The sequence below is a fragment of the Rhinoderma darwinii genome, chromosome 1, assembly GCF_050947455.1.
Source record: "Rhinoderma darwinii isolate aRhiDar2 chromosome 1, aRhiDar2.hap1, whole genome shotgun sequence".
NCBI lineage: Eukaryota > Metazoa > Chordata > Amphibia > Anura > Rhinodermatidae > Rhinoderma > Rhinoderma darwinii.
Window position 1 is genome coordinate 388,847,140 of NC_134687.1, and position 19,347 is coordinate 388,866,486.

At 39.0% G+C, this 19,347-nt stretch overlaps 1 protein-coding gene across 4 annotated transcripts in view; it reads left to right on the forward strand.

Moving 5' to 3' along the window:
* The window catches only part of NTRK2 (neurotrophic receptor tyrosine kinase 2), a 240,212-nt gene extending 226,052 nt beyond the window's left edge, over positions 1-14,160 (forward strand). For all 4 annotated transcript variants that reach the window (XM_075828669.1, XM_075828691.1, XM_075828677.1 and 1 more), the window contains 2 exons: positions 11,055-11,213; positions 12,222-14,160. In XM_075828669.1, the coding sequence (XP_075684784.1) occupies positions 11,055-11,213; positions 12,222-12,407 (345 nt within the window). In that variant the 3' untranslated portion in view covers positions 12,408-14,160. The remainder of the gene's footprint in view (positions 1-11,054; positions 11,214-12,221) is intronic.
* The last annotated feature ends 5,187 nt before the right edge of the window (positions 14,161-19,347 follow it).

Sequence of the window (19,347 nt, forward strand, 5' to 3'; positions counted from 1 at the left end):
CTTCGGTAGTCAATGCATGGCCTAAGACCACCATCCTTCCCTACGAAGAAGAAGCCAGCACCTACCGGAGAAGTAGAGGGGCGAATGTAACCCTTGGCCAGGTATTCCTGGATATACTCTCTCATGGCTTCACGTTCGGGACAAGAGAGATTAAATATCCTACCCTTAGGGAGCTTAGCTCCTCGTACCAAATTGATTGCGCAATCATATTCTCTATGAGGAGGTAACACTTCGGAGGCCTCCTTAGAGAAAACATCGGCGAAGTCCTGAACAAACTCAGGTAGCGTGTTCACCACCTCAGGGGGAGAAATAGAATTAACAGAAAAACATGACGTCAAGCATTCATTACCCCACTTGGTAAGGTCCCCAGAATTCCAGTCAAACGTGGGATTATGCAACTGCAACCAGGGAAGGCCTATAACCAAATCGGACGATAATCCCTGCATTAACAGTACAGAGCACTGCTCCAAATGCATGGAGCCAACAAGGAGTTCAAAAACAGGGGTATGCTGTGTAAAATAACCATTAGCAAGAGGAGTGGAGTCGATACCCACTACCGGGACAGGTTTAGGCAAATCAATCAAAGGCATAGCTAGAGACATAGCAAATTCCACAGACATGACATTAGCAGAAGACCCTGAATCCACGAAGGCACTGCCGGCAGCAGACCTACCACCAAAAGAGACCTGAAAGGGAAGCAAGATTTTATTACGTTTCATATTTACGGGAAATACCTGTGCGCCCAAGTGACCTCCCCGATGATCACTTAGGCGCGGAAGTTCTCCGGCTGCATTCTTACGCTTAGGACAGTTGTTCACTTGATGCTTGTCGTCCCCACAGTATAAGCAGAGACCATTCTTCCTGCGGAAATCTCTACGTTGTTGGGGGGACACGGAGGCCCCGAGTTGCATAGGTACCTCCGAGTCTTCCGGGGAGGAACGAAGCAACGGAACCTCGGGAGACATCATGGGGGAGTCAGAGGAGAAAACATTAAGACGTTCAAGTCGTCATTCCCTGAGACGTCGGTTAAGTCGTACCGCTAAAGCCATAACCTGGTCTAGGGAGTCAGAAGAGGGATAACTAACTAGCAGATCTTTCAGGGCGTTCGACAGACCCAACCTAAACTGGCACCTTAAGGCAGGGTCATTCCACCGAGAAGCTACGCACCACTTCCTAAAGTCAGAGCAATACTCCTCAACAAGTCTCTTACCCTGACGTAAGGTCACCAGCTGACTCTCGGCAAAAGAAGTCTTGTCAGTCTCGTCATAGATGAGTCCGAGAGCAGAAAAGAAAAGATCAACGGAGGAAAGTTCAGGGGCGTCAGGAGCCAAGGAGAAGGCCCATTCTTGGGGCCCTTCCTGGAGCCGGGACATAATTATACCCACCCGCTGGCTCTCAGAACCTGAGGAGTGGGGCTTTAAACGAAAATAGAGCCTACAACTCTCCCAAAAGGAGAGAAAAGTCTTCCGGTCCCCTGAGAACCGGTCGGGCAACTTGAGGTGGGGTTCAAGAGGTGAGGTGAGGGGGACTACCATGGTAACATCAGGCTGGTTGACCCTCTGAGCCAGGGCCTGGACCTGTAGGGAGAGACCCTGCATTTGCTGAGCCAGGGTCTCAAGGGGGTCCATAGTGGTGTCAGGGACCAGGGTAGAATAGGTATGGGCTTGTGATTATGTAATGACGGGGGTGGGGAGACAGACAAGTGAGCCCTAATCTACCCACCACTCAGTCCCTGCCTACTTGCAACGACCCACCCTAGGCGACGGGGTACAACTGGGCGATGGTCCCTACGCTCAATAAGTGCACGACAGACAAACAGACAAGGGTACACAGAGCTAGGGGGAGAAAGGGGCAGTTGCCCACGGCAACACTGTGAGCAACAAGAGAAGTGAACAAGCCGAGTAAAACCAGGAGAGTACGAGGTGCCAAACGCAGAGCAGAAGAGTAGTAAACAAGACGAGTCAAATCAGGAGTGTACGAGGTACCAAACGCATAGCAGGAGAGTAGTCAGCAAGCCGGGGTCAATATGAAGCAAGGACAATGGTACAAGAAGCTGCAGCAGGGCCAGGAAACCAAACGAGAAGAATCACAAGCAAAGGAGGAACAGGAAAGGCAGGTATAAATAGACAGAGGGCGGGAGCTAGCTCCGTCTGGCCAGGCTGTGATAGGTTCTCCCACTCCTAAGTCTGCCACCCTGAGTGGTGGAAGATGGAGTCAGTCTCACAGACATAGAAGCAGGTGCAGACTGATTATCTATGGGCGTTAACCCCGAAGCTGTGCCTGGCAGATCCTTTACACAAATACAGTTATAAAAAATATCTGCTTATTGTGTTATACAAAAATAGTCAGAGAAAATGTGCTTGATGATCTTCACTAATATGAAAGCTCTGGCAACAATCCTCTTTGCTATTTTAAGGCATGTTATTGAGCCAGCATTACAAATGTTGCTGGAGCCTTCGGAGCCTGGTAACTTCTTGTCAGTCCCAATGAGATTAGCAGTCCACAACAGAGTTCACATTTGACATGTAATAAATTGTGGGTAAAAGCAGAAGTCTAGCATTAGTCAAAGTTAAAATAGGCATTAACTTTCACACGGAAATACCGTCCTCAGAGATAAAGTTATATTCACAGGAACATCCATCCTAGCCACAGTAAACGAAGACTAGACTCACGTAACATTTTATCGTGTTCGATGTATACGCTGGGAAATTCCCCGGACATATACGACATAACTCTGATCCCGGCCATTTAACCACTCAGATGCCACGGTCAATGGCAACCGCGACATCTAAGCCATATGGTTGTCATGGCAGCCTGGGGGCCTAATGAAGGCCACCAGATCTGCCATCTTTCTGCTCCTAGTAAGTCAGGGCTGAATATGAGTCGGTTAAAAGTACCATACAATTAGTATTACAGTGTTATGGTACTAGTGATCAAACTATCGCCTGCTTGAGTTCCCTAGGGGTACTGAAAAAAAAGTATAAAAGAGTAAAATAAAAGGTTTTTCTTTAATCTTAATCTTAAAAGTTGAATTATTTTTCCCCTAAAGCAATATATATATCGATATATATATATATATATATATAGATATATATATCTCTATATATATATATATATATATATATAGATATATAGATATATATATATATATAGATATATAGATATATATATATAGATATATATATATATATATATATATATATATATATCTATAGATATATAGATATATATTTACAGAATTGGTATGGCCGCGTCCATAAAAGTCCAAACTTCTAGTTCTAATATAACGTTGATTAACCCACACGGTGAACGCCGGAATTTCTGTTTTTGGTCACCTTAGTTCAACGCAGAAAAAAACGCAATAAAAAGTTAACAAAAAGTGCTATGTACTCTAAAATGGTAGCAATAAAAACTACAGCTTACCCTGAAAAAAACAAGTCCTCACAATGATCAATTTAACAAGTAGTTTTTTCTTTGTAAAAGTAGTAAAAAACAATATATACGTTTGGTATTGCCATAATCATATTTACCCGCAGATCAAAGTTAACAAAACCCGAAAAATTATGGTGGAATCGCAGTTTTTTTCAAATTCCACCACATAAAGAATTTTTTTGCAGTTTCCCAGTCATTATATGGTACTTTAAATAGTGCCACTAAAAACTATGACTAGTCCCGCAAAAAACAAGCCCTCGTATGGCTTTTATGATGAGTAAAATAAACAAGTTATAGTTTTTGAAATGCGGGGTGAAGAAAATTAAAAACGAAAAATGGCTGCGGCGCCAAGCGGGTTAATATGCAGGTACAACTATAGATAGTGTTTTTTTAGTAAGCATGCCAGTTTTGTAATATACATTCAGATACCAATATTAATGTATTGTCTCTTCTCTTTATTGACTCTTTATTGATTTGCTGCAATCCTCAAACTTTGTAAAAATTCTCCATTTTCAAGAAGAGAATCAGAATGCAGTAAATATTGACCCTATATTGAGTTACAATATTCTAAGATGATTTGTGGAACAAAAGAGACAATTGGTTAATATTTGAGGATGAGTTATTGAATAAGCCACGCAATATATTCCCAGAATAATGTATTGCCTGATACATAAAAAACAAACAATTGTTTCACTAGAGCGCCCTCATGTGGATACTTTGCTACCTGTTTACAATACAATTGAATTGTCTTCATTAGAGATTAAAATCCCAATACTAAAATGAAAGTTGAAACCTCAATTTGTTTAGATATTATTGAATGAAGTTTTGATTTTTTTGCGACATTTATGATTAACTTTTTTAGAAGAAAATAAATTTATTATAGAAACATAAAGAAAACTAAGTTGGCCAATGATCTATTGAATGTTATGGCATTTGTTTAAATGGTATTATGATATTAAAGGTAAACTCCTATCAAAGTGAGCTATGACTCAATATCTAGGGCCCTATTTTCCCTATATTCACTACTACAGTATGGTTTCTACATTTTAGCAGCTTGTAACTGTTATTTTCTTAATACATTTTCCCATCCCAGAAAAAGTGTCAGCCATATGTTAATTATTAGCATGTGTTCAGTCATGTGACAGTTGGGCTCCTCCCAAGGTGAGAAAAGTTGAAAAAAATAATATGGAATCCTCTAATATTTGTTTTGTACATCAAACATACAACGTACATCCCGAAATGTATTCCTATGGATGCTAGAGGTCACCTGGATTTCAAAAATCTGTATAAAATTACTTTACCACATGACCTTAGGTCTTTACAAAGCAAAATAAATCCTCAGTGATATATATATACATTCTTGTAAATCAATAATGCCACATAATTCTCCATATGTGTTAACACGTAACATCACTCAGAAAACTAAAAAATCAGTGGTGATTGCAAGTAATTTAAGCATCTACCCCCCCCCCCCCCCGGAAGCTAAGATATAGGATGTTGTTTGCTGGGGTTCTTTTGACATGAAGGGAAAAGTGGTCAGTGAAATAAAAACTGCCAAGACAGACTCAACCACCCCCCCCCCCCCCCCCATATATTTGAGTTAATCCATAACCAGACATATCTCTAGATGTTGAGAGAAGGCCACATGTCATGATCTCATTTTTTATTTTTTTTATAATGAACTAATGCAATAAATTCCCATGTGGCCGTTGCTCATGTTTATTGTAAACTGGGAGATAGTCCTGTTCACTTGGGATACCTATATAGTGCTTTTTCTCTCGGAGGAAGTTGACATCATTTTATTAGCCATGCTACCATGAAAAAGTGTGTAGAGTTGTGGTGAGCAGCTATCCTCATATGTTTTTTATGTTTTCTTATGTGAACTCTAACGTTCAATACAAAGTACACAAGGTGTCATGGCTGCCCTACAGCAAACTCAGTGATTAAAAAGTATTGGTCTCTTCTATTAAGTACAACTCTATGTATGTATGAAGAAAGAGAAGGTTGTAACTATAAGGAATACAGAGCTAGCAGTTATTGTATTAGCAATTTCATATATCTAGTGAAAGTTACAGCTTTTTGTGGTACTAAGTAGCCCTTAGGATTGGCTGTTATGTTTTTGGGTACCCCACAGCCCAACTGAAGTCTGAAGCAGAGTAGTGTTTCTAGTTTAGAAAACCAGTTTTCATATACCCTATTAGGGAGTTCTGAGTTCATAGAGGGGGGTCCTCCATTCAGGATCCCCATCTATTGGCAAAAGAGTGGAGAGCGGCTACAAAGAACATATGTTACTCTGCAGGACCTGTCCTTCATTACACAGACAAGCCATTGATATAATTATGCACTGTGTAATGCTAATTTTACCCTGTGGTGGCGCTGTTTGAAAATTGAACACTTACCGCCAGGTTTCCCCCCAGATTACATTGGATCCCTGGGGACAATTTGTGAACAGCTTGTCAAGAGATCTTCCTAACAAGTAGGGATTGTCCAAAGTGGACAACCCCTTTAATAGCTGCAAACATAATTTATACTGTTATTAATTGTATTATCCACATAAAGTGTCAGTTCCTTCATCCAAGAAGGGTGGAGAGACACAGCTTAGATAAAGCCCTTTAAGACCTTATTACACAGGCCAATTTTGGCCAATTCAACGAGCGCCGATCAACGAGACATCGTTGATCGGCGCTCGTTTGGTCCTGTCATACGGAGCTATGGATGGGGATGAGCGGTCGTTACTCCGATCGCTCGTCCCCATATATTATTATCATGTCGGCAGCGCGTCTCGATGTTTACACAGGGAGATGTGCTGCAGACAACAATAATATTTAACTTTTTTTAAATGATACGACCAACAGATGATCAAGGGTTTGCTCGTTCATCTGCTGATCGCTGCCCTGTTTAAAAAGGGCAATTATATGAACACTTGTCTGCCCGATAATTGCCCAGTGTAAAACCCCCTTTAGTGATGGAGAATGCTGTGATTTCAGTTCCCATTGTGTCACTGAAGATATTGTACACAATGCTATCACGCGTAATACATATCCTTGTTATTTATTCATTAATTTTGTGGTCAGACAATTACCCCTGTGCTGCTCTGTGCTGTTTGGCTGCTTTAAGAACTCTTATGAGAATATCATAATGGTTCCGAAAACCACAAAACCAAGATCATAATGAAATTGTAATTGTTGAGGTGCTGGCCATTCTTTACAGGGGCTTTTATTTTTATCTGGCCAGTAAAGATGTGGTTCTATCTACTACATGGAGACATTATAGTGTGGGTTTTTGTAAAGTTGTCCGTCACAGTAATGTATTGAAGTGAGTTAAGTTTTATTGAACAGATGATGGAGACATAACAGGAAGCAGTATCAATAAATAAAGCTGTGATGGATAGGCAAGGTTATGTGTATTGAGTGTCTTGGGCTTTTAGGCACATTAACTGACTTTCAATGTCTTCCTACATGTCGTTTCTAATGGTTAAAGTTACAATATTTTTTTTTTTTTAATTTTAAGTCAACCCATTATGTGGTGAATCACAAGAAATATAATTAATTGTACTGTGTGGTTTACCACATTAACCTTATTGCTGAAGCGTCTAATATATTGTTTGATGTTTCTTAAAGGGATCCATATGGTTGTATAAACAAAGCTTAATTTAAAAAAGAAAAAAGCCCTAAATGTGCTAGGACTTTAAGACACTACATGTAATTTTGGTCTTCAAGTTTTACTTTTGGGTACTGCAGCTGCAGGGGGCAGCTGTGTACATGATATCTAAATTGATCTTTATCCATATCGACTGTTATATGTAAAACAACCAAACACATTTCCATCCTTCTGCCTTGGATCTTTTGGAAAATCTGTTTGGCAAGGTTCTTGTAATGGCAGGAAGGAGGTGAAGGGAACAAGTGAGCCGTAATCTACCCACCGCCCTGTCCCTGCCTACTTGCAACGACCCGCCCTAGGCGACGGGGTACAACTTGGCGGCGGTCCCTAAGCTGTCTAAGTGCAAGGGAGTACAAACAGGGAACACGCAAGGGAAGGGGCAGTAGCCCACGGAACGCCGCGAGGAAACGGAGCGGTGAATGAGTCAGTCAGGATCAGGATGTAGTGGAGTATACCAACGAGAGCACGGAGCAGGAAGCAAGCCAGGGGCAAAGCGAAGCAGGATAAGCGGAACTGAAGCAAGGCAGAAGCACGGCAGAGGCAGGCTGGAGCAAGGCAGCAGTGGGGCCAGGAATCCAAGAAGAATAACAAGCACTGAGGAAAAGAACACGGCAGGTATAAATGGACAGGGGGCGGAGCTAACTCCGACTGACCAGGCCGCGATAGGCTCTCCCACTCCTGAGCCTGCCACCCTGGTTGGTGGGAGCCGGTGTCAGTCTAAGAGGTCTGGCCTCAGGTGTCGACTGATTAATCCCGGGAGTATACACAGACGTAGTACCTGGCAGATCCTTTACAGTTCTACTGTAAAATGTCTTTAATCTGTCAGGGACATAATGGATTATGAAATTATCTAGATTATTAGTTGACAGTAGAGATGTATACAGTATAAACCTTCTTTGTGAGGAGTAGAGAACCTCAAATAGGTGGACACTCAATTGGGGTTTTTTTCCGCGCAATCCTTTGATACTGGTTTTGTGAATTTCCAGATAATCTACCAGTTCTATGCCAGATTAAAGAAATGTACTGACCATTGTTAGAGTATTTATTTATTTCCCATTGCTTGAAGGGGTTGTCCAGGTTAGGGACAGTTTTTCATACTGATTACCTATCCACAGGATAGGTCATCAGTATATGATCGGAGGGGGTCCGTCAACCGGACCCTGCACTGAGCAGCTGTTCCATCTGGATGCCGGAAGCTATGCTGGTCGGTGCTGGAAGCAGATGGCTCCATACACTGTATAGCGGTCGTGCTGGGGTTACTCCAGCTCTGCTCCTATCACTTGCAGTTCTGCAGCACGGACACTATAATGTGACTGGAGATATCTGCTTCCAGCACCGACTACTGCATAGCTTCCGGCACCCAGAGGCAGATGGAACATCTGTTTGGTGCGGAGTCCGGGTGTCGGACCTCCACCCATCATATACAGATGATCTATCCTGTGGATAGGTTATCAGTTTGAAAAACTGCCCCCTGCCTGGACAACCCCTTTAAATAGTGACAACATATTCCGCAGTGCTGATTGTCACTATTACAGGTCCCCAATAGGGCTAGCAATTCATTGCTTATTTATTGTCAAAATATTCCACAGTGCTGTACATAGATTGTAACCATTACATGTCCCCAATGGTGCTAGCAATCTAATTTCCCTATCTCTCTCTCTCACACACACACACACACACACACACACACACACGCACTCACGCACGCACGCACACACACACACACACACACACACACACACAGGCCATATTTCACAGGAAGCCAATTAAGCTATCAGTATGTTTTCGAAATGTTGGAGGAAACTAAAGTACCCAAAGAAAGCCCACGTAAATATGGGGAGAACATACAACTCCGTGTAGATGTTGACGTATCCTAGATTTATTTTCTTTCAAAAGAGTTTTTAGAATTAAAAAAAAAAACAAAAAAAAAACTGGGATTATAAAGAGTAAATTCAGTTTCTATAAGATTTGTAAAAAAAAAACGAAAAAAAACAGGTAAATGTAAATAGGTTAAAATGACTGAAAGTATATCACATTATAGAAGATGATGGAACACTTCATACTGGAAGGAGTTATGTTATTATATATCAACCATTGTTAGTGAAGTACACCTGGGCACAAAGAGGTTAAATTTGTGTAAAACAAACTGTATAGTCAGCTCTGGTCTCCAGCTAAAAAAAAAAAAAAAGACTCAAATCTTGTTTATGTCAGTAAGTTATTGCAAAATGAAGCCAGTATTATATTAATTTACAATTTATACAGAATACGTCAGACTCCGGAAGGTCTATAGCGCAAAGAGTATCAGATATCAAGCCTGAGTTTGGTTCCTTCTCAGCCCTCATACTGGCTATGACAAAAGTCAGATCCTGAACTAATGCATTGTTGAGTGATACTCCTTATGTGTATATAAACTTGTCTATATCTATAAAGAGACAGTGTTTACAGCGCAATGAACATTTTATTGGTGGGATTTCTGCTTTAAAATTTGAACTGATACAAATTTGTGAAAAGTCACATTATGACTTGTTAATTGCTGATACTATTACTCATCCATAGTTGATGCTTGTTATGTAACTTATCACTCGTTTGTCTAGTAAGGTGTTAGAATTATTACATGAAATATATAAGACATCTATAAAAGTGTAATAATATTTTATTTTCACAGTTGCCTTTGGATCAAAGTGTTTTCCTATTTACTACACAACCCTTATAATAGTATCTACTGTATGTATAATGATAAGGGTTTCCTCAGTGTACAGGAAGAATTTCATCAAAGTTTTGTATTCAACCAAATCTGAAACTTTTGGGGCTCTCAGGGCACGAATCCGTATTTTACAGATTAGAAAAAAGAAGAGAGGAGAAGAAGAGATACCAAAAATCCCATACTCCCCTGGTCTCCCGTAGCGACGCTTACCTGCCGTCCTCCTGATGTGATATCACAGACTGCAGTGGTCACATGAGACAAAACTACATCATGTGAGGAGGCTGCCAAGGATGCGTCGCAGCAGCCGTCACATGGGACAAACTGATGTAGTCTCAGGAGGCCGTTAGGGACGCATCGCTATGGGTGAACAGGGGAGTTGAGTATGGTATTTTCTCAATTTTAGGCGTGAAATCGCAAATCTCCAGATTGCCATGTTTGACTCTCTGATGTCTACTAGGACTGTATCCAACATGAAAATCAGACAGTCAGACAGGGTAGTCAGGAAACTTGGGATTCACGGCAAATTTATTCAAACTTAATCGAATTTGACAGCCGATTTGATAGAATCGGCCCCAAAACAATTTTTGGGGAAATTCGCTTATCTCTGACAGGAAGGATAAAGGAACTGGGATCTGTAGGTGTTGTTCTAAAATAATGAACTAAGGCTTCGTTCACATCTGCATCGGGGCTCCGTTCATGGGTTCCATTTGCATTACCATTGATTTCAATGGTAACGCATCCATTGCAAATGGTTTCCGTTTGTCACCGTTCTGTAAGGTCTCTGTTGTTTTAAGGGAATCAATAGCGTAGTTGACTGCGCTATTGATTCCGTCAAAACCCATGAACGGAGCCCCGAACACTCAGCCCAATTGTATGTGACAAAAAATATGATTTTTTTATAATGAAAAGTTGTGCTTCAATTCCTTACCATCCTCAAGATCTCTGCTAGCTGTTACTGAATGGAAAAGTTGTTGTTTACCTTTAGATTCTGAAAAATGTACAGTAGTCCTACTGGCACACAACTGAGATTTGATACAGAATAGATGTAGATTTTATTCTACTTTAGTAAAATTGCACCATTCATGACTAGCTTTACAATAAGCTAAATTATATGATGATGATGATGATGATGATGATGATGATGAGCTAAAGGATGTCCTCTTCAAAAGTGTTGACATCTGTATAGAATATCAAGTTTTTGCTTGATTAAATTAATACATACGAAACCTTAGTTTAACATATTCCATTTTGTCTTTAGGTTGGAGGGCATACTATGCTACCTATCCGTTGGATGCCCCCTGAGAGTATCATGTATAGAAAATTCACAACAGAAAGCGATGTCTGGAGTCTAGGAGTGGTGCTATGGGAAATTTTCACCTATGGAAAGCAACCATGGTACCAGCTATCAAATAATGAGGTTTGTGCATATTAAATGCTTATATACAATGAGAAAAGTATTTATCATTGAGGAAAGAAATGTTGTAAGCTCTGGTTGGGTTTAGTTGAACCTATAGCCAATTTTTAGAAGACTCAGAAGGTTTATCTTATTATCTTATCTTGAAAACCCTTATTTCAATAGAAGCTGGCCCATCTTCAGCTGGTCAGTTGTTTCAGACACCCATTGACCAGGCATTTGTGGGACATATAGTATGACATGATGGCCATTAAAATGAATGAGTGACCCTGTAATACATGGACAGACCAGGTCTGCGATAGCAAACTCTGCTTTCTTTACATGGTACCTTGTTGCAGTCCTCTCATCTTAGGTTTAATACAAGCAATTAGTAGGGAAATGATTAAAACCTTCGAAGACCAAATGTAAGGTATATGCTGCCTTCAAAGAGTTAATTTTTTTTAAAGAAATTATAAAATTATTATTGCAATTATAAAAAGTATACTTTTGCCATATTTTTCTCAACCAGCAAAAATTATTTGTACATGACAAAAGTTACAAAAATGTTGCACAGGTGTATGCGAATTTAGCTTAAGTACTTAGAAACTCCTTCTGCAATGTATGACTGCTTAGACTTAGCATAAGTCGGTGTGAAAAAAGTTGCATGCGCTTCATAACTTGGCGGATGTTTGCAACAAATGGACGACACCCCTGAATAGACAACCATGACATCAGGAAAGTATTCAAAAAAATGGAATCTAGATGCTTCATAAATATAGTGACGTCCTTGCACTATTTTTAGGACCATGTTTACTTGAAAAAACTGACTGCGCTATGTGTGCCCCGTGGTTTCTTTTGGACCAGAAAATAAACATTTTATATAGGAAAATGTATTGCTGAAGGAATCGGTAAAAAAAACTAGTTATATAGTTCTAGATTCTACACACCGATGGTAACAGTTATCTGAAATCTCAGCAAAATTGTGGTAAAACGATATTTTCAGTGTTTTTTCCTTGTTCTTCTCTGTTGTAGGTGATTGAGTGTATAACTCAAGGCCGAGTCTTGCAACGACCTCGCACTTGTCCGAAGGAAGTCTATGATCTAATGTTAGGCTGCTGGCAGAGGGAGCCTCACATGAGGCTGAACATCAAAGAAATCCACAGCCTCCTTCAGAACTTGTCCAAGGCATCCCCCGTTTACCTTGACATTCTTGGCTAGACGTTGAAGGTGTTACCTGTATGGACTTGATGAATGAATGTGGTGAACAGCCGCTGAACTCCATGAAATGTGTTATAACCTCTGACAGTATTATTAACAAAGATGCTGAGAAGCTATCAAAGGGCAAGCAACACAAACTTCTCCATCTGTACAATACACAGTATTGATATTTGCCATTAACAAGTTGTATCTTTTTATCCTGAGCCTATCTCTTCTTTTACTTCTTCCTTTCCTCTTCCGTCTATGTTCGGTTGTTTCTCACTGTCTTTCCTTCTCCGTGCTTACGCCTTTATGTAACTCAGCATACATAGACAAAGGCCTTAAAACCGTATCTGTTATTCGGCAGGCTCGCATGTCTGTCCACCACATCTAACAATGCCTTCTTGTATTCCTGCCTTTGATGTGGATGAAAAAAGGGAAAATATTGTATGACACAAGCTAAACGACTTCTGCTGTACATACATGTAGACTTTCTATTGACTGTTGCTCACCTCTACGTTTCTGGCTATGTGCACTAAGACAATTTCTGGACATCAAGATCGTGTTCGCAGAAATGAGTTTGTGGTAGTAAGAAAACATGCCAATGGGAAGACATGCCAATGGGAAGACATGCCAATGAGAAGACGTGCCAATGAGAAGACGTTTCACCATCTACCTAAAAAAAAATAATCCTGAGGAAACACAATCCATGCATACTATTCTGAAGAGAATAAATCCACCCTGCTTTGTATGTGGCTAGTCCTTTATCATCACATTTCCCATGATAGAAAAAAATATGTTGCTTGCTTCTAGCAAGCTGCCATAGCTGTCATTTTCTTTTCTAAGTGCAGTAAACCATTGTTAGGGGCTGAATCACTCGTTTTAGCAGACTGAAATCATCACAATGTGATGCTGAATTTATCTGATATAATGTCCATCAGACAATCTCTGTCATTGACCAGTTTACAAAGCCGTTCTAACAAAGAATACACATGATGAGTGGAGGCCAACAGCTCAAGAGCTTTGGTTGTTTTGTATGGAGATGGACAGATGTGATATGGGAAGCTTAACACATGTATGTAATAGTTGAGGAACAATAGCCCCAGATAAGGGCTGCTGCTTGTATTCTGTTCTGGTAACAGAATCGGTAGGCAATGTCACAACCAAAATATGTTGATGGTGCACATTCAACAGTTGGTGGCTACCTTGGTTTTTCTTTTTTTATTAATAGTTTTTCATCCGTGGGCTCCGGATTGAAGTTTATATTTCTCTATATTTCATTGTAAAAACAAAATGTGGCAGCCTTTCTACAAATGTATGTGATGTTAAACTTGGAGGCAGCGCATGCTTATATATGTTACCGGCATGATGTGTCCAATGCAAAGATATTGAAAGTTGTTCCCAAATACACATACAGTGCAGGGTTCCTCCCTGTATCACAGTCACATTTACCATAGTGTAGAGAATTATCCTTCGTGAGAACAGGTGAGGCCCTATTGTAACGCCATGCATTCCTCTCTATGGGGGTTAGTTCTTGAAGAATGTAGTAGCACAGTAACGGAATCTACCATTTGTATAGGTAAATGTAAATAAATGCAGTATGTTGACTTAAAACTGGTAATTGTAAAATATATTTGAGAGTTAAGATAAAAGTATATGAGTATTAGCCTCTAATTGAGGCATTAGTAAATAAATGAATCTCATCTCTTGGGTCTACTAATGATTGTAACACATCTCTATCAAGGTTTTAAAGCAAATTATAAAGGTGAAACAATGATACTTGTACAGATGTGATTTGTGCTATTGCTTTGGTACATTGTTTGAACTTCTACTCTTTCTTTACTATGTATACTTTTTCACACCCGTTTGTGGTAAAAAAACAAAAGCGTGTGCCTATTTGCTTAGTTAAGATGGAACAGGCAATATGTACTGCTTGTGATATGAAAACAAAAAACTGGAGGGTATGTGAATGTTCTACATTCTCAAGCACTTGCCTATAAAACAGTTCTACTGCTATAGTTCCATTTTCTCTACACCTACAGTAAATCTCAAGTTAGACGCTGAGATGTACAGGATACATACATTGGGATTATAAAAAAAAAAAAAATCTCTGCCTTTTAATGCTAAGCATCAGTTTTTCTGGATTTTCATAAGAGTGGTGATTGTTGATTATCATGATGTAATGAGCCATTATATAGACATGAGTTTCTAGTTTTTCATTACACACTAATGAATGACATGTGGTATCTGTTTGATTGGTGTGGGTTAAAACAATGATTAGGATGTAGTAGATCTGCAAACAACAAAAACTCTCTAGGAAAAATCTCCAAAATCAACAAGAAAAACAAAAAAATACTCATGAATGTAATGTGAATGAACATAACGCTCCATAAAAATATCATCATCCTTTTATTTTACCAGTATTTGTCAGCATGTGATTCCTGCAGCAATCGAGTCAACAGCTAGATTGGAAATGAGACAGCTCCCTCTTCCTTTCTCCAGCAGGAAATCCCAGCACAATCTAAAGCACCAAAGGGAAGGAGAATTACATCCAGCCAATTAGCTGCATGGAAATAATCCCTCAGATTTCTAGAAATATAATAAAAAAGAAGCAGCACTACTCTAAGGTACAATGTTAAAGGGCTATTTCCATCATAGAAAGTGATGGCATATAACGCTAGGAATTCCGTCACTTTCTGATTAGTGAGGGTCTGACTGCCAGGACCCCCTACTGATCCTGATAATGAAGGGACCACAAAGCAGGTTTATTGATACAGCACTTTAGCAGCACTATATCAGTGCTGAAGCTCATTAATTCGCCAGATCATGGGGGTTCCAGCAGTCGGACCTCCACTGATCAAAATGTGATGGCACACCACAGCAATATTCCATGACTCGTCGTTTTTGTGGGGGTTTCAGATCAAAAAGTCATGGCATATCCTAGCAAAATGCCATGACTCACCTTTTTTGGTTGTGCTATGCTAGGCACAACACTAGTATTTATATCCAAGTAAGATTGCTTGTTGGCTGCTCCAACCCACTAGCTTTGAGTCATTAATGTTCCTTAAGACCGAAAGTGCAGAAAAAAAAAACACAAGGCAAGATACAATGGACGCCAGTCTGAAGTGAAGTATATAACTCTGCTTTATTGTAACAATATGTTTTTGAGACTGTGCTGGTCTCTTCGCGTCTTTTAAATCACATTGTCATAATAAATATCCTGTCTTGACTTTATCCTACTGCACTTATCTCACAATAATAAGATTTTTCTGGCACTTTTATGCTCAAAAGAGAAGTTGAGGGTTGTTTGTATCTCCAATACATTTCTCAAAGTAGGTGAAAGTTATCATCTTGGCGGGTATATGACAGTACAGTGTACCCTAATTTAGCATTTTACCAGTTTGCTGTTTAGAAACTCTTCAAATCACAAATTTTTTGTAAATGTTTTTGTTGCACAATTCAAAATGAACCCAATTAGTCTCATGGATGGAGGAACAAAAACTAACAAGCGCTTACAAGTACAAGTTACCATAACTCCCATTCATTGCAATGGATAGTGCAGCTTCCTCTCCACTGGAAGCCTGGAAGACTAGGACTCATTTATTCTCTAGCTTAATTAAAAAAATGAAAAAAGAAAATACATCAGTCTCCTTACCTTTAATAAAGTAGTGGTCAGAAGTGGATTTTCAATACATAGGTCTTATCAAAGAGCCAGATGCAGAAATTTCTATCAGCTTATATTGATTGATCTTATTTATAACAGCCAATACAGTATACACATGGTATTTCTGTATCCATTGTATTCAGATTTTTTTTACTGAAAAAATGCATTATCAGCCAAAAAAACTGAAACAAAAACGTGAGTATTGGCTGCTTGTCTCCTTTATAGTTTTTCTCCATTGGGGCATAGCTATGACTACAGTTTAATTGCATTGACTGTTGGAATCTGATGTCTGATATTTACTTCCTCTCTCATTAGATGTTTAGGTTGTCAATCTATCTCTTCCCCATGCTTTACACTGCAGGTCTACATGCTTAGATTGTCTGCTGTGTATAAGCACAATTTCACTACAAGCTTACCACAAACTCCTACTACAGCAAGGACAGAAAGATTGCAAACTACAAGCAACTTATAACAATGCCGAGGAAGACTATCATTCAATTGCCCCATTTAATTTGAAATTAATGAGTCTCGTGTGAAATGAGTGTACAGTACCTTTAACATTTAAACATAGAATATTTAAATGTTCACTAACATTTCAACAAACTTTGCACAAATCAATAGTACAAACGTATATAAGAAACTTTGTAATATATCTTATTAGAGAAAAATGCCTCTTTCTCCACTTATCAGGCACTTCTTATGCTCCCCCCACCTCCTGAACTACTCTTTCACTCTCAATTCACTGCTAAAATCCTGAGAGACGAGACTAATTATCAGCTCACTGAGGGATCATGTTACATGCTGTGCATAGAATTCTATGGAGAGGGGAGGTGGAGGAGGGAGCAGGAGCAGATTAACACAGAGAGATGCTGCTTCGAGCTTCTAGTAAGTGTTATATCTCGCCCCAATGCTGTATTCCCAGCTACACTGCTTAGTACGGCTGTATAATGTCCTCCATGCTGCTACTGCTTATAAGGGTGTGCTAAAAAGAAAAAATAAATAAATACAAATAAATATAATAAGAAAAAAAAGTAAGGAAAAAATGGAAAACACCCCTCTCCCTAAAAAAGTGTCCACCTTCAAATCTACACATACCAGATTTAGACATTCTGTGTGAGAATAATTTGTTTTAAATGGGCTTCAGGTGCCCAGTCATTAATATATTCCTGTCACACAGAATGAGCGATACCTCTAACATAAAATACTTATCCACCAATTTTGCTCTGTCATTCACTGGCCCCTTTCTACTTTTGTACCATTACTAAAAAAATGAGTGAACTTGGATGATTATCATTCATGTACAGAGTCTGCGTCTAACGTTAAGGGAGGAAAAAGCATGCTAAACTAAAATACTGTTTTGTTTGCGGCACTATAGCGACATCATATGCTACACAATGTACACATATTTGGCACCGCAATGCATGGGAGAATTAGAGGATTCATTTTTGGGGGAACATACAGTTTTATTAATTCAAACTATGTTAACCTTAGGCCCCATTTAAATACAGTCTTTTTCCTTATGTTTAGGGATGTTATTTAACATGGGAGCCTATGGGTAACAGATGCAATGGAATTAGTCACAGGCATCAATTTAATATATGCGCCATGAGCTTTTCATGAGCATATCATGACGTCTACGTTAAACGGATGCCATAATAACCTATGGGTGATGGATCCCTGTGATGGATGCCTTAAAAGTATCATTTATCATCCATAAGCTATTATGGCATCCTTTTGTATATGTATATGAACTTTTCCCAGAATATATGTTAAACGTAGGTCAAAAATGTGGTGTAAATGGGGCCTTAAAACAGCATGAATTTTTCAATTTTTTTTTTATATTTATTTTCTCTAAGTAAGACCTTCAAAAAAGGTTGTTCCGCAAAAAAAGAAACCAAACATTTTTGGGGTAGAAATTAAAAAACATAATCACCTTGAAAATTAAGCATTTCAAAAGGCGAAATTTTGCTCTGGGCATAAAAGCCCAAAATACCCCCCAGTCATGAAAGGGTTTACGACCTTATACAACATTGATAAAAAACTGTCAGACAAACAGGCGTTCGGCCAACAGCTTTCTACAGTGTATGGCCAGATTAAGAAAACATTTCAATTTAAAATGTAAGCCAATCACTTCACACTTTATTTAGCACATTAAAGTGGTTTTGCCGAGAATATATATATTTTTTTTTATGCCATCTCAATAGTATACGTCATAGCTCTCCATTTGTTGGCTGTCTGACCTCTGGGTCCTCCTTTGATCATGAGAATGGAATCGTTTCAGTTCCGCCTGTCCACAAAGAGGTGGTTAAGTATGTGCAGTGACTCTTTATAGAAAGTAATGGGAGATAATGGGTAACCGTTGAGTGGTCTCAAAAACACTGTGTCAAGTCCTCAGCAAGTTATCATAAAAATTTTAAAGTGGCAAAGTTTTTTTAAATCCCTGCATTTTTTTATTTATTTTTTAGAATTTTATCATTGCCCTGCAAAATAACCATGTAACAAATATACGGCTAGTCTATCCAAAATGTGTCCTGTATCATCCCGTAAAAGAAAACCATAATAACCTAATAAATAGATTCAGATATATTGTATCATTCTTGTTTGCTGACCTCTAATTCCACTTGCTGTAAAACAGAGTTTGACTGTTTTTTTTCTGGTTTATATATCCAGCGCCCAATGGGTAGTTTTTTATTTTGTTCTTTTTTTTTTATATTTAATCTAGTTTTAAATATAAAAAGGATTTTTTTAATCCAAGGATACCCAAGGCTTCACAATTATTTGAATTAAAATGATTTTACTCAACAAAACTTGAACAATAGAAATTGAGGTGTAAGGTTTATCACATAATGCGTTTCCTTACAGGGCTTGCCCAAGGCACTTACTATTGAGACAAACTGCCAAAATCAGGGATCCGCAAAGGTCAATGATCACTGCTGATAAGGAAATCTTAAACAAGCTCTCTTGTCTCTCGGTGAAATTAAATGAAAGCTTTATTAAGAAGAAAAAGTTACAATAATACGAAAGAGATACAGAAGTAAGAAATAAGAAAAACATAACCACGGAGGTCCTCTCAAGAGAGTTTAGACAGAAGACCTAAAGGTTGAATTTTAGATTAACCTTTTAAATGACTTTTCTAGCTAAATGTCATCAAGGAACCGCCTTACAAGTTATTGACCACACAAGAAATGCGTACTAATAACAGGTAATTCTATGTACAAACATTATGTTGTCTGAATATCATTTCTGTCTCCAGTAAACTTGGCAGGCTTATATCAGAACGGCCTTGAAGGCCTGATA